Raw genomic sequence first — 12,065 nt, forward strand, 5'->3', positions numbered from 1 at the left:
CACCGCGTTCCCAGGCTCAGCCCTCACCCCCGTGCGCAGCCGACCCTCACCCGTTTGCACCCGCAGCCCCTTCACGACTGCTCTCAGCCTCCCACCTCACTTAGGTCCACCCTGGGGACTGGAAGGCATTCGGCCTTCAGCCGAAACGTGGACTTTAAGTTATTCAGGGATTGATGATCGGGTCCGCCCCCTGCCTGACTGTCTCTACCTTTCCGTGTCTCATTGCCGCCTGGACGAGGCAGGAGGCGGTGTGATACCGGCCGGGCTGGTTTGCGGGAAGAGCTGCTGTTTGTAAATTTCATGGGCGTACGCCTGGCACAGTCTTTGCGTGTAGGATGTTCCTGATATTCGAATATTAGGACAGTTGTTTTCAGTTACTGCACCCTTTTGCTCTGGCTGAGAGGGCTTTGCTGTGGGTGTCAGATGTGCTAAGAGAAACATTTTTCGGAGGACGAGGAGGGTTTGCTAATAATTGATCATGGATGGATTCAAGGGTTGCTCAGGTGGCAGCCGCAAAGTAGCCTTTACTCTGTAACCCTTGTACAGGACTCAGAGTGCACCCAGGACCAGATAAAGATTGGGGTGAAAAGGCAGGCTCTTTGAAAGGATTGGTTTCCAGGCTGACATATCATCAAGAAGGTTATGTTTATGGTGCAGGACAAATAGACGTTCCCAGGGAATCTTTAGTTGGCGTGTTACTGTCTGATAAAACAGTCCTTTTAACTAGTAACTCAGGAGCAGTAGGAAGATTGACTTGTCCTTGGCCTAAAGTTTGTGGGGGAGGGGGTGCTCCTTGAAAGGAAGGCATTTTAGGACGTTTAGTCTTTGCCTGGAAATTTATCCATTTGCTTCTTAAGAATAGACGGTAAAACCTGAGAAGTGAAAGGGAACTTAGTGATTATCCAACACTGAGCCTCCTTTTCAGATAAGGAAACAGCCCAGGGACTAGCCCAAGATCACACAGCTGGACAGCAGCAGAGTTCAGGTGCTAACCAGGTGTGGGCAAACTTTTTGACTCCAGGGCCACAATGGGTTCTTAAACTGGACCGGAGGGCCGGAACAAAAGCATGGATGGAGTGTTTGTGTGAACTAATATAAATTCAAAGTAAACATCATTACATAAAAGGGTACGGTCTTTTTTTTTTTTTAGTTTTATTCATTTCAAACGGGCCGTAGTTTGCCCACGGCTGTAACCCATCTCCCTTGCTTCCACACCAGAGCTCTTCTGTCTGCTCTGCTGTGTTGTATCAGGTCACCCACCATCTGGAGCTCCCAGCACGTGTATATTCTCAGCAGACCAGAAGATGAGCACATTTATAAGACGACACCATGAGTAACTTTCATAGGTACTGGGCTGATCTGGACTCACGTTTCCATCTGCTTTTCCAATTCCCCAGGTCCCTGTGGTTCCCCTCCGACTTGGCTGAGCTGCGGGAGCTCTCCGAGGTCCTTCGAGACTACCGGAGGGAGCACCAGGCCTACGTGTTCCTGCTCTTCTGCAGTGCCTACCTCTACAAACAGTGCTTTGCCATCCCCGGCTCCAGCTTCCTGGTCAGTGCCCTGTCCTCCTTCTGTGCCTGTCAGGAAGCCTCCTTCTGTCTCTGTAGGGGGGTCCTTAGGCTGCAAATCACACAGTTCAGAGGACAGACTACCGTGACTACCCTGTTTGGACAGCTTCTCCTGTGGCAGGCACTGTCCTAGTTGTTTTACCTGCATGACCTTATTTAATGCTCCCAACAGCCTCATCGTGTGGGGAGAAGTTAAGTTACTGTCCAAGGGGACAAGGCGAGGAGCGGGTAGGGCTGGGAGCTGCACCTGCTTCTGCTCAGCTCCAGGACCTGCCTTTCCTCTCAGGTTTGCTGCCTTTGTTTCGGAGGCATCAAGAGCCATGGCGCACTGTCCTTGGGAGACATACAGATGTACCCTGGGCTGGGTCAACTCTTCCTCCTCACAGCCCCCAGGATGTTCTGCATTTTGGCACTGCTTTTGACTTTTCAAAAAACAATCTGTTTTCGGGGGGCCCAAGTCCTTCTGATTGAGGCCACTCCCCCCCACCCCCCATCTGTTTTTTGTCTGTGAGTTCCTGAGTTCCTTGAGGATAGGACCTGTTTCTTATTCTCAGAACTTGTATTCCGTTGCCTGACATAGGGAGGTGTCTTCGTAAGTGTTTAATTAACAAATGCAAATTGTTTGTGGTGATGTTAGGCTATGGAGGATCGGGAAGTTTCTCTGATGTGGAGAGAACAAGTCATTCTGATTTTCCAGCCACAGTCTTAGACCCGAGCTCGTTCTCCGGCTATTGGATGCTTCTCATCAGTTGCCATCTCAGTTTATACAGAAGACTCTGTGCTCTCCTCCCAGCAGCATTTTATATCTATAGGCATGGGGTTGGTTTGAATCCCAGCTATGCAACCTTGGGCAAGCCATTTAACCTCCCCGCCCTGTTTCCTTGTCTATAAAACAGGATACTTCTATGTAACCCCTAGGGTTGTTGCGTGGGAAGAGTAGGTGTAGAGTGGCTGGCATGGTGATGGGGCCTGGCACGCAGTGGCACTCAAGCACTTGTTGAATGATTGAATGATGGAGCAGGATAGCCTGCTTCTCTCTCTCCTGCCCCAGCCTCTTTTCGCTACTACAGGCTTAGGCTGGGTCTGCTTAAGCAATTTCTTCGTTGGAAACTGGAAGAAAAACAAATGTGTCCATGCCAAGAGAGGCGGGGGAGGTGTGTGGAGTTTGGGTACCTGCCTTGCCACTTGAGCTGATCCCTCATTAGGGCAAAGAGCCAGCTGCCACCTGGATCTCGTCTGTGCCTAGTGTGATCTTGGGCACGATACTTAATCTCTCACCCATAGAATGGGGTAAGGATAGCATATGACACAGGGTCATAGTGAGGATTAAATAAGACATGTAATCAAGCATAACACATGTACGTGCTCAGTAGACCCTCACCTCCTCACTTCCACATTCCCCTTTTACTTTTTAAAAAATATATATTTTTATTGATTTCAGAGAGGAAGGGAGAGGGAGAGAGATAGAAACATCAATGACGAGAGAATCGTCAATTGGCTGCCTCTTGCATGCCCCCTACTGGAGATTGAGCCACCTGGGCATGTGCCCTGATTGAGAATAGAACCCTGACCTCCTGGTTCATAGGTTGACGCTCAATCACTGAGCCATGCCAGCCAGGCCCCTTTTACTTTCTGTCTTGTATCCCACATTTGGCAGGATGATGTTAACCAGCCAAATTACATTTAGGAATTATCAGCTCACTTTATCATTTTTGTTAATCTAAGACTTTTTTGAGTGTCACCTAGATCTCTGGTCAACATGAACCGCCCTCACCCTCACCCCCCCTCCCGCCAAGTATTAGCATACCACATAGAAACAAGACATCTTATATAGCTTGTGTGGTCTTACTGAGGAAAAAATCCATTATTTGTGTTCATATAAAGGGGTAAAAATAACTTGTGAGTTTCAGTTCTGCCTTCTCGGAGCATCCGTGTTTGTAGGATGTACACTGCGGGCTGGGTGCTGTATACTCCTGTTTTGTCCTTTAATTCTTCCTGCCCTCTGAGGTCTTAATCCTCATCCCTGGTTTAAAGGTGAAGAGCACAAAGCCAGGGTTGTAGTTCTCAGCTCTTTCATCACTTTTCACTCACTTCTTTAAAATGGGAGTTGGGTTTGCGCCAGAAGAGTGGAGGGAACTCACGACTCGACCTCCAGGACTGGTAGCTGCCAGATGTGCTGGTGGCTGAGGATTTGTTTTCTTTGCAGAACGTTTTAGCCGGTGCTTTGTTTGGGCCATGGCTGGGGCTTCTGCTGTGCTGTGTGTTAACTTCAGTGGGTGCCACGTGCTGCTACCTGCTTTCCAGTATGTTTGGCAAACAACTGGTGGTCTCCTACTTTCCTGATAAAGTGGCCCTGCTGCAGAGCAAGGTAAGGGGCAGGGGTACGTCTGAGTGCTGGGCTCCCATAGTCACCTCAGGGACCTGGGGGCGGGGGTGAGGGGCAGGGATTTCCCACCGTGTTCCTCCGCCTGCTTCCGGGAGTCCTAGGGGTTCTTTTGGTGTCTCCAAGAGGCACGGACCTGGGATCAAACCCCAGCTCCATCATTAGCAGCTCTGGGACTTGAGGCAAATTCCTGACTTCTCTGAGCCTCAGGTACCTCTGTTTTAAAAACAAGGAAAACAGTCTCTACCCGGGGGGTTGTTGGGAGGTTTGGGGACAGAATATATAAAGTGTCTAGAACAGTGCCTGGCACCAACAGATTTTCAGCATCTGGAAATGCTTTCTGCTTCCTAATGGCCTTGTCTTCTTTGGCTACAGGTGGAGGAGAACAGAAACAGCTTGTTTTTTTTCTTACTGTTTTTGAGACTTTTCCCCATGACACCAAACTGGTTCTTGAACCTCTCGTCCCCGATTCTGAACATCCCCATCGGGCAGTTCTTCTTCTCTGTGCTTATTGGTAAGAAGCTTTTGGAGTGAGTGAGTCTTCAGAGTTGTGCCTGCATCTGCATGTGAGGCCCATGAAGAGCATCTTCAGGTGTTTACTAAAATCCTGATTTCAAATCTACTCAGGCTTGAACAAGAAACCTCAGAAAAAGACTTTCAGAAAAAAATTGGAGTGTTCATCCTACAACTGTATTTAGTGCCTATGGTGTGCCAAGCTCTGTGCAAGACATTGGGTTAGAGGATAATGTATAAAGCACATGACTTGGCCCATGCTAGGTGCTCAGGAAATACTAGCAGGAGAAGCAGGGTTGGAAGGAAGGTATGTGGGCAGAAAAAAAGAACAAGAGCAGCGGACTTCCTGTCTGGCTTTGGCCCCTGTTTAATTAAGATGTGCCTTAGGAAGAGCAGGTACCACTGGAGTTCCTTCCTGCCTCCCGACAGTTGTGTGACCTTCAGCAAGCTGCTTCGCCTCCGTGGGCCCCGTGGCCAGATGAGGGGCGAGAGCAGTGTTTCTCAATGTGTAGGCCGTGGACCACCTTTATCAGAACTTGAAAGTGCTAACACCCTATTAAGTCAGTGACTTATTTTCTCCTGGAAATAAACCATTTTCTTTAAGCCTAAGGCAAGGATTGCCTCGCTTAAACCTTCTTTAGAGTGTGGATGGAAAGAATACTCAGGGCTTCTAGGTCAAACAAAACAAATCTGTGGTTGAGCAGCTGCTATTAATAGGGGATTCTTGAGAGAAATTGAGATCTTAAAACGAAGCAAAATCAACCACAGTTAATTCTGGTCATATCAGCTTTCAGACAAAGTGCCTCAGTGCCTCGGGTAGCAGCCTGTACTTACCCAGGTGGCACAAAGGTCAGAAGGACTCTGGAGACCAGAGCTCCAGTCTCCCCTCTGACAAGCTGTGCAACCTTGAGTGGTCTGTGATCTTGAGGTCTATGATCAGCTGTGGGAGAGGGCTGGATCATCAGGGGGTCCCAAGCCAATCAGAGTGGAGAGGCTTTTAAACTGCAGGTTCCTGATGCTCTCTTAGACCCAGGTAACCAGAATCTCTGGGCTGGAGCCCTAGGATATGTTTTTGTTCACTTCACCAGGAGATTGTTGTCACCAGCCTGTCTAGCTGCCACTCAGACTTTTGGGGTCCAATGAACTTGATGACCTCTTAGAAGCAGTGTAGACCATGAAGAGAACACGGTGGTTTGTATGTTATGTGTACTGTAGGTCTCATCATGCTGGTGCTGCTCCTTACTTGGCTCTTGGCTGCTCAGAACCGAATTTGGGGCCCACCTCTAGCAAGTGGGTGATCCTTATGCATTTTTGTCCTAACTCTACTCCCTTATTTTTTTCTTCACTCATTGTGTTTTTCCTGTTAACATCTGTTTAATCTTATTGTAGTGTATGTGTTTTTGTAAACCATCTCAAGTCCTTTTGTTAAATAAGGCAGGTGTATGTGGGAAGTGAAGAAAGGAGGGAGAAAGTGGAAAAGAAGGGAAAGAGTAATATGTTTAGGAGTTAAGAGCTGTGAATTCGTGGTGACATTTCTGAACGGTTAATGTTCTTCTTTTTCCTTTTCTTCTTCCAGGTTTGATCCCCTACAACTTCATCTGTGTGCAGACAGGCTCCATCCTGTCAACCCTTACCTCTCTGGATGCTCTTTTCTCCTGGGAAACTGTCTTGAAGCTGCTGGCCATCGCTCTGGTGGCCTTAGTTCCTGGAACCCTCATAAAAAAGTTCAGTCAGAAAGACCTGCATTTGAACGAAACAAGCAATGCCAATCATCTAAACGGCAGAAAGGCCATGTGATCTGGATTGTTTTGGTTGTGTGTCCCTGGACTCTACTGCTTCTGTGTGTCATGGGTGTGGTCCTCTACAGCCCCTCCTTGTTTTTTAATTACCCTCAACGGGTGGCTTGGACAGTATTCATCCGGGTGCAGTGTCTCGTCATGAAGGACACTGTGCTGTAGAAGGTGAGTTACTTCAGGTTCTCAAAGCAGCCCTGGTTCAGTAGGACACTGTGAACTGGATAGCTGCTCAGAAAACCCTGGTTATATTTTATCGAGTAACAGGGAGCTCAGGATAGTCTTGTATTTATTTGCCTCTTGCCAAGCCCAGAGCTGCCTTGGGAGAGGATGCCGACTGTCCTTGTCCAGAGTGCCTCTTTTGCAAAGTGATAGGCTGTAGTGACAGGTGTTCCTTCTGTTCTTCTTTGCGATGACCTACCTCTTCCATAAGCCAAGGGAAAGAAGCTGCTTAGAACATCTGTGTACAGTTCAAGTGCACAGTGACTTCTGCGATGCGCTTTGTGTTCAGACACCCCGAGGTTGCCATGTATGTCAGGGTTCCTCTTGGTTGCAGACAGATGATTAAATATGAATCGAGCACACTCTGTATGCCATGGATGCGCGCTGGAGAAACTCGCATCCCTCCGGACAGCGCAGGGCCCTTGACTCCCCTGAACCAAATGACCATCAGTACATTTTCTAATCTGTGCTTTCTGTGCGGGAACCCCTTCTCCCTCCTGCTAGGAGAATGGGTGCAGTACCCCCAGATATTGCCCTCTGAATGTTTCTCAATTTGTCATTTGCCAAGAATAACTGAGGAATAATGATATTTTATCTTTTAATTCTAAGAGGAAAACTTGGTTTGGGGTTTCTTGTGTGTGTTTGGATTGTCTGCAGCTGTCGTTGCTTCCTAGCGCAGCAGTACTGCATTGGCACAGCCCTGGTTTCATTCTTCCAAGGACAGAAGAAGCTTGGCTCCTAAACTGACCAGCTCTGGGACCCTGTACCCAACAGGAGTAACTCCTCATTTCTCACCAGATTGGTGCGCTTGTGCATGGTCTGCTGGGTTTTGGATTTGGGTTGGCCAAGAATCTTGCCAGGGCTTTAATCTAGGCCAGGGGTCCTCAAACTATGGCCCACAGGCCACATGCAAATACAAATATTGTGTTTGTTCCCGTTTTGTTTTTTTACTTCAAAATAAGATATGTGCAGTGTGCATAGGAATTTGTTCATAGTTTTTTTTAAAACTATAGTCCGGCCCTCCAACGGTCTGAGGGACAGTGAACTGGCCCCCTGTTTAAAAAGTTTGAGGACCCCTGATCTAGGCCACCTGTTCTACATGAATTCTTGAGAATGAATTCCCAAGCATTGTTTTTTGGACTCGTATGATAAAGAAAATACACAAAACAAAAACAGAAGAACTTAATTTTTAAAGATGTGTTGCTTTAAAAGAAGCTTGATAACAAGGGTGGGGGCGAAGAGGAGGCCGCCTGGACTTGGAAACCTGTGGCTCTTTGCTCCTGGAGTCGGGGAGGGAGGGAGGACCAGGGCGCTGTCCCACTTTGTCCTTTACCAGGACCCTCTCTCCCTCATCCCCCATGATCTTGCAACAATGTGCCTTATCGGCTGTGAGTTTACAGGCAAAGCAAGCTCCCAAATAAAGGCTATAAATGCTCTGTGTGGTATGTGTTTGTACATGTTGCTAGCTTTCAGTTTCCCTCACCAGTGGGAGTCAGGATTGGCTCAGAATCAGTCCAAAACGGTGTTCCAGCTCTCCACTCTCGGGTCTTTTACCAACATTGTTTTTTAGAAGCCACACTCTCATTTTCACCGTTCCCCTCTCTCTGCTCACTTGATAGTAGGATAACTAGTAACACTTACTGACTATAAAGTGGGCAGCAGGGAAACCAGAGGGATGAAATAGAGCGCCTGTCTAGGCTATGACAGAATAACCAAGAAGAGACTATAACAAAGCAGCGGTGCTCTCTTCCTTCTGTGATGTGTCCAGCAAGAGCCACAGAGACCGGCTTTGCCATCAGTTGCTTTTCCTGGCTGCAGGAAACCCAGTCGTGTGACGTCCTCCTTTCCCCAAGTTCTGACATGCTGAGATTTGTGAAGGTGGCTCTCAGGAGACAACCAGTACCTTTAGGAAAAGACGACCAGAAAACAGCGAAGTACACTTTTTGTTTAATTCCGTGCATTTGTTTGCTTTGATAGTCGCTCTTGTTCCCATTGCTGTACAATTGTTTGGTGCAAAGCGAGCTGGCATCAAACCAACAAGGTGTAGAGGAACTAACAGGACTGCAACCACAGGGAAACAGATGAGGGGGTTCATTTTGAGACCTGACCACAAAAAAGAAGTTAATTTGCTCCAAACTGATAGGGAACTCAGATTATTGCAATAAAGAATCGAAGTGAGTCTTCCCACTTCCAGAGTCAGAAGAGCCCTCTGGGTGACATAGTCAGTAAGAGACGTCTTCCTAATAGCATGTGCACTCTGATTGGGGTTCCCTCCTCCGGGCAACCATTGGAGGACCCTGCCGGCCTGGTCACTGGGCAGCAGCCAGGAGCCAGCATTCCCTGGTGCTGTGAAGTGGCTGGAGAGTAGGTCTGTGATTCTGCCAGGAGTTTCCTTACAGTGGCCTTGCCATCATGTGAAATCCTGCCATCATGCTCTGGTCATGTGACAGTTAGTCAAAGCCCTAACTTCTTTGGGGTAACTCATTCTCAGAGAAGTGATTGCAGAGCTCCCCTCTTCTGCCACCTGTCCCAGAGAAGTGTTCCAGTTTCCACAGGGGTCCTCTACTCAGCAGTCTAGTTCATTCAGTTGGAATAGGTGCTTGCACTATTGGCTGTAACATGCAAACAAGCAGACTAATGTGATTCTTGTGTGCCGGTCTGTTGGTAACATTGGTGGTGTGAATATATTAGGACATTTATTCTATGAAATCTGCAAGGAAGGAAAATCTTGCGACCCGGAAAGGCACTAAATTCAAGTCAAGGTCACATTGTTTTGATACTTTAGTAACTGGGATTTAACATATTAAGTGTGTATAGAAGGTGAGGGAGGAACATGCTTATTTAACACAATGAAATAAAGTGAGTGAAGAGACACATTTTGGAATTCAATTTGTCAGCAATTGGAGATGATTCAATTGGAATTGTAGTCCCAAAGGGCAGGGGTGGAGGCAGGTGGCCTTTTCCAGCCGATGGTGCTGCCCCCTGAGAGCCATAGGGTGGGGTCCATAAGGATAACACTGGTGTGACCTGTCATTTTCCCGTCGGGGCTAACGCCAGATCTCAAACCACTGTTAGGAAACTAATTATGAGCTTAGAGCTGGGATGGTAAACATCTCTCCCTGCACAACCGTTCTAACAAGTGGTAGTTGTTGCTCCCCGTGCTGTGTTGTAAGAGGCTCTGAACATGGTGAGCAGTGAATAATGTTGGTCTTGGGTGTTTAGAGTGTAGATTGTAGGTGGTGGTATTTTGGTTTCTGGCTTAGTGGCAAAACAAAATAACAGCGCACTACTGCAGAGCAGAGCGGGAATTCCTAGGTTTCCAAGTATTATGTCCCATTTTGGAGAATTCAGTTCCAGGAACTTCAAGCAGGAACATTTTAAGGGGAAACAAATGAGACATAAGGAGATGGGGGAACAAGAGTAAATTACTTGATCAATAAGAATGCACTTACACTGAAAGGATGTCAATGCTCCTCAGTGGGCGGGCTTTTAAAATTGGTTGGTACCAGGAAAACCCCAAACCATCAAATCCATTATTTAGGGCAAGAGGGAAATTTAGCACAAAGAATCCCTGAAATGGATATCTAGTACTAAAAATATCCTTAATTCTTGAAGAATGGATTTGTTGATACTGAACTTTTAAAATATCTGAACTTCAAGTAGGCCATTCCAGATCATCTTACAACAGAGCTAGCATCTTCACTTTTCCGAGTAGGCGCTCCCCACATCCTCCAAATAGATCTAAACTTTAAAGCCTATTATAATTTCAAAGTGGATGCAGGCTTCTTAGTTTCTCTGCTAAGCAACTTATTTATTTATTTATTTTTAACTCTTCAACCAGGTTTATTAAAAAAAATTCTTTTTTCCCCCCTTAAACTCCACATTCTTAGTTTTTCAGGAAGAGAGAGAAGTTTGCAGTAATGACATCAACTCAGCATCATCTGGCTACTCCTGATTCTATAGGACTAAAACCATTCTCAGGAGGCCTGCCCACCAGCCAGTGAGGACAAGAATTCTTCAGGTGTGGTCCAGCTCCAGGACATCTGACCCACCCTGACAAAGGGGCTTGCTTGCAAGGTCTGACAAAGCACAAAACATTGAACAGGTAGCCTGGGACTCCCAGGCCTTGTAAAGAGCTTCATTAGTGCCATTCAGGTAATTGAACCAAGCGCATCTTCCCTGACACTCGCTGCTATTCACTAGCCCAGCCGTGGGCAAACTACGGCCCGCGGGCCCGTTTGAAATGAATAAAACTAAAAAAAAAAAAAAGACCGTACCCTTTTATGTAATGATGTTTACTTTGAATTTATATTAGTTCACACAAACATTCCATCCATGCTTTTGTTCCGGCCCTCTGGTCCAGTTTAAGAACCCATTGTGGCCCTCGAGTCAAAAAGTTTGCCCACCCCTGCACTAGCCTCTACTTCCACAAACCTGTCAATGTGCAAAGGTTCAACATGCGGGGGATGGAGCAAAGTGTGGCTGGGCAGCCTTGAAAGCACACCTTTTACCAGCATTGAGAAAAGAGAAATGGTGGGGAGTGGGGTTCCCTGAAGACAATAAGATGATCTTTCCCTAGCTCCACTCCTAGCACCTGCCTCAGGCAGTGTCCTCCTGTGAGAGGGCACTAAGGAGGCTAAAGGTTAACACCCCCAAATGCACCCTTTGCCCTACGCAGCCAGCACTCCATCAGCCTTGTTTTTAACCAAAATACCTCAACATCTGCTAAGCAATTTGAAGAAGAATTGTTATTCAGAAGACATGATCTAGAAATAGATGGAAATCAGAAACAAATGCCCATCTGCAACCCAAATTAAAACGCATTATCTTGCAGTCAGTCAAAAACAGATGCTAAATGAATGTGGACATTCATCCCAAGGGGGTTAAACTTTCGATCAACAATGAAGCTTGAAATCACAGTCCTGTGAGGTTCATAGTCATCAGGACTGAAGAATTAGTTTTTAAATGTCCTGAGCTCTTGATTCAATGCTCTTCAGAAGAGTTCTCAAACACACCAACTCAAAATTGTCCTGGGACCTCAGGCCGGCAATAAGGGGCAAGGCTGGGATAGAGAAGGCAGTTCTCTTTCTGACCTAAAGACACTGTTCTCTGAAGCCCCTAGTCCAGTGGTTCTCAACCTTCCTAATGTCGCGACCCTTTAATACAGTTCCTCATGTTGTGGTGACCCCCAATTTCATTGTTACAAATTGAACATAATTAAAGCATAGTGATTAATCACAAAAACAATATGTAATTATATATATGTTTTCCGATGGTCTTAGGCAACCCTTGTGAAAGGGTTGTTCGACCCCCAAAGGGGTCGTGACCCACAGGTTGAGAACCACTGCCCTAGTCACTTCTACTGAAAAATAAATATAATGTTTAATGTGGAACTTTATTAAACTCCTGACCATACAGTGAATGACTGAAGATTCCATGCTTTATATGACCCTAACATGCTCATACAGTTATCCCAGATAGGTATATGGCACTGTCATGACAGACAGTCAAGATGGGAAATCAGGAAATTTATTAAGAATATGAGGTGTCAGCTCTAACCGGTTTGGCTCAGTGGATAGAGCATCG

General features: G+C 46.7%; 1 protein-coding gene and 2 long non-coding RNA genes across 5 annotated transcripts in view; 2 read left to right on the top strand and 1 right to left on the bottom strand.

Annotated features, from left to right (window-relative positions):
- The window catches only part of LOC106724193, a 9,132-nt gene extending 8,842 nt beyond the window's left edge, over nt 1–290 (bottom strand). Inside the window, exon 1 of the long non-coding RNA XR_001359943.1 lies at nt 209–290. This is a non-coding gene — a long non-coding RNA (uncharacterized LOC106724193). The remainder of the gene's footprint in view (nt 1–208) is intronic.
- TMEM41A (transmembrane protein 41A) overlaps nt 1–10,679 on the top strand; it is a 20,033-nt gene extending 9,354 nt beyond the window's left edge. Inside the window, exons 2-7 of one of the 3 annotated variants that reach the window (XR_001359939.1) lie at nt 1,398–1,551; nt 3,775–3,936; nt 4,327–4,465; nt 6,041–6,425; nt 7,966–8,413; nt 10,370–10,679. Coding sequence is in view for 1 of the 3 variants with exons in the window: in XM_014530604.1 (XP_014386090.1) it covers nt 1,398–1,551; nt 3,775–3,936; nt 4,327–4,465; nt 6,041–6,261 (676 nt within the window). In the remaining 2 variants the exon portion in view is untranslated. Of the gene's footprint in view, nt 1–1,397; nt 1,552–3,774; nt 3,937–4,326; nt 4,466–6,040; nt 6,842–7,965; nt 8,414–10,369 lie in introns of those variants that run through there. The other 2 variants (XR_001359942.1, XM_014530604.1) reach the window with 2 other exon arrangements.
- Nucleotides 10,680–11,827: 1,148 nt separating this feature from the next.
- The window catches only part of LOC106724195, a 3,020-nt gene continuing 2,782 nt past the window's right edge, over nt 11,828–12,065 (top strand). Inside the window, exon 1 of the long non-coding RNA XR_001359944.1 lies at nt 11,828–12,024. This is a non-coding gene — a long non-coding RNA (uncharacterized LOC106724195). The remainder of the gene's footprint in view (nt 12,025–12,065) is intronic.

This window comes from Myotis brandtii, unplaced genomic scaffold, assembly GCF_000412655.1.
Source record: "Myotis brandtii unplaced genomic scaffold, ASM41265v1 scaffold118, whole genome shotgun sequence".
NCBI classification, from domain to species: domain Eukaryota; kingdom Metazoa; phylum Chordata; class Mammalia; order Chiroptera; family Vespertilionidae; genus Myotis; species Myotis brandtii.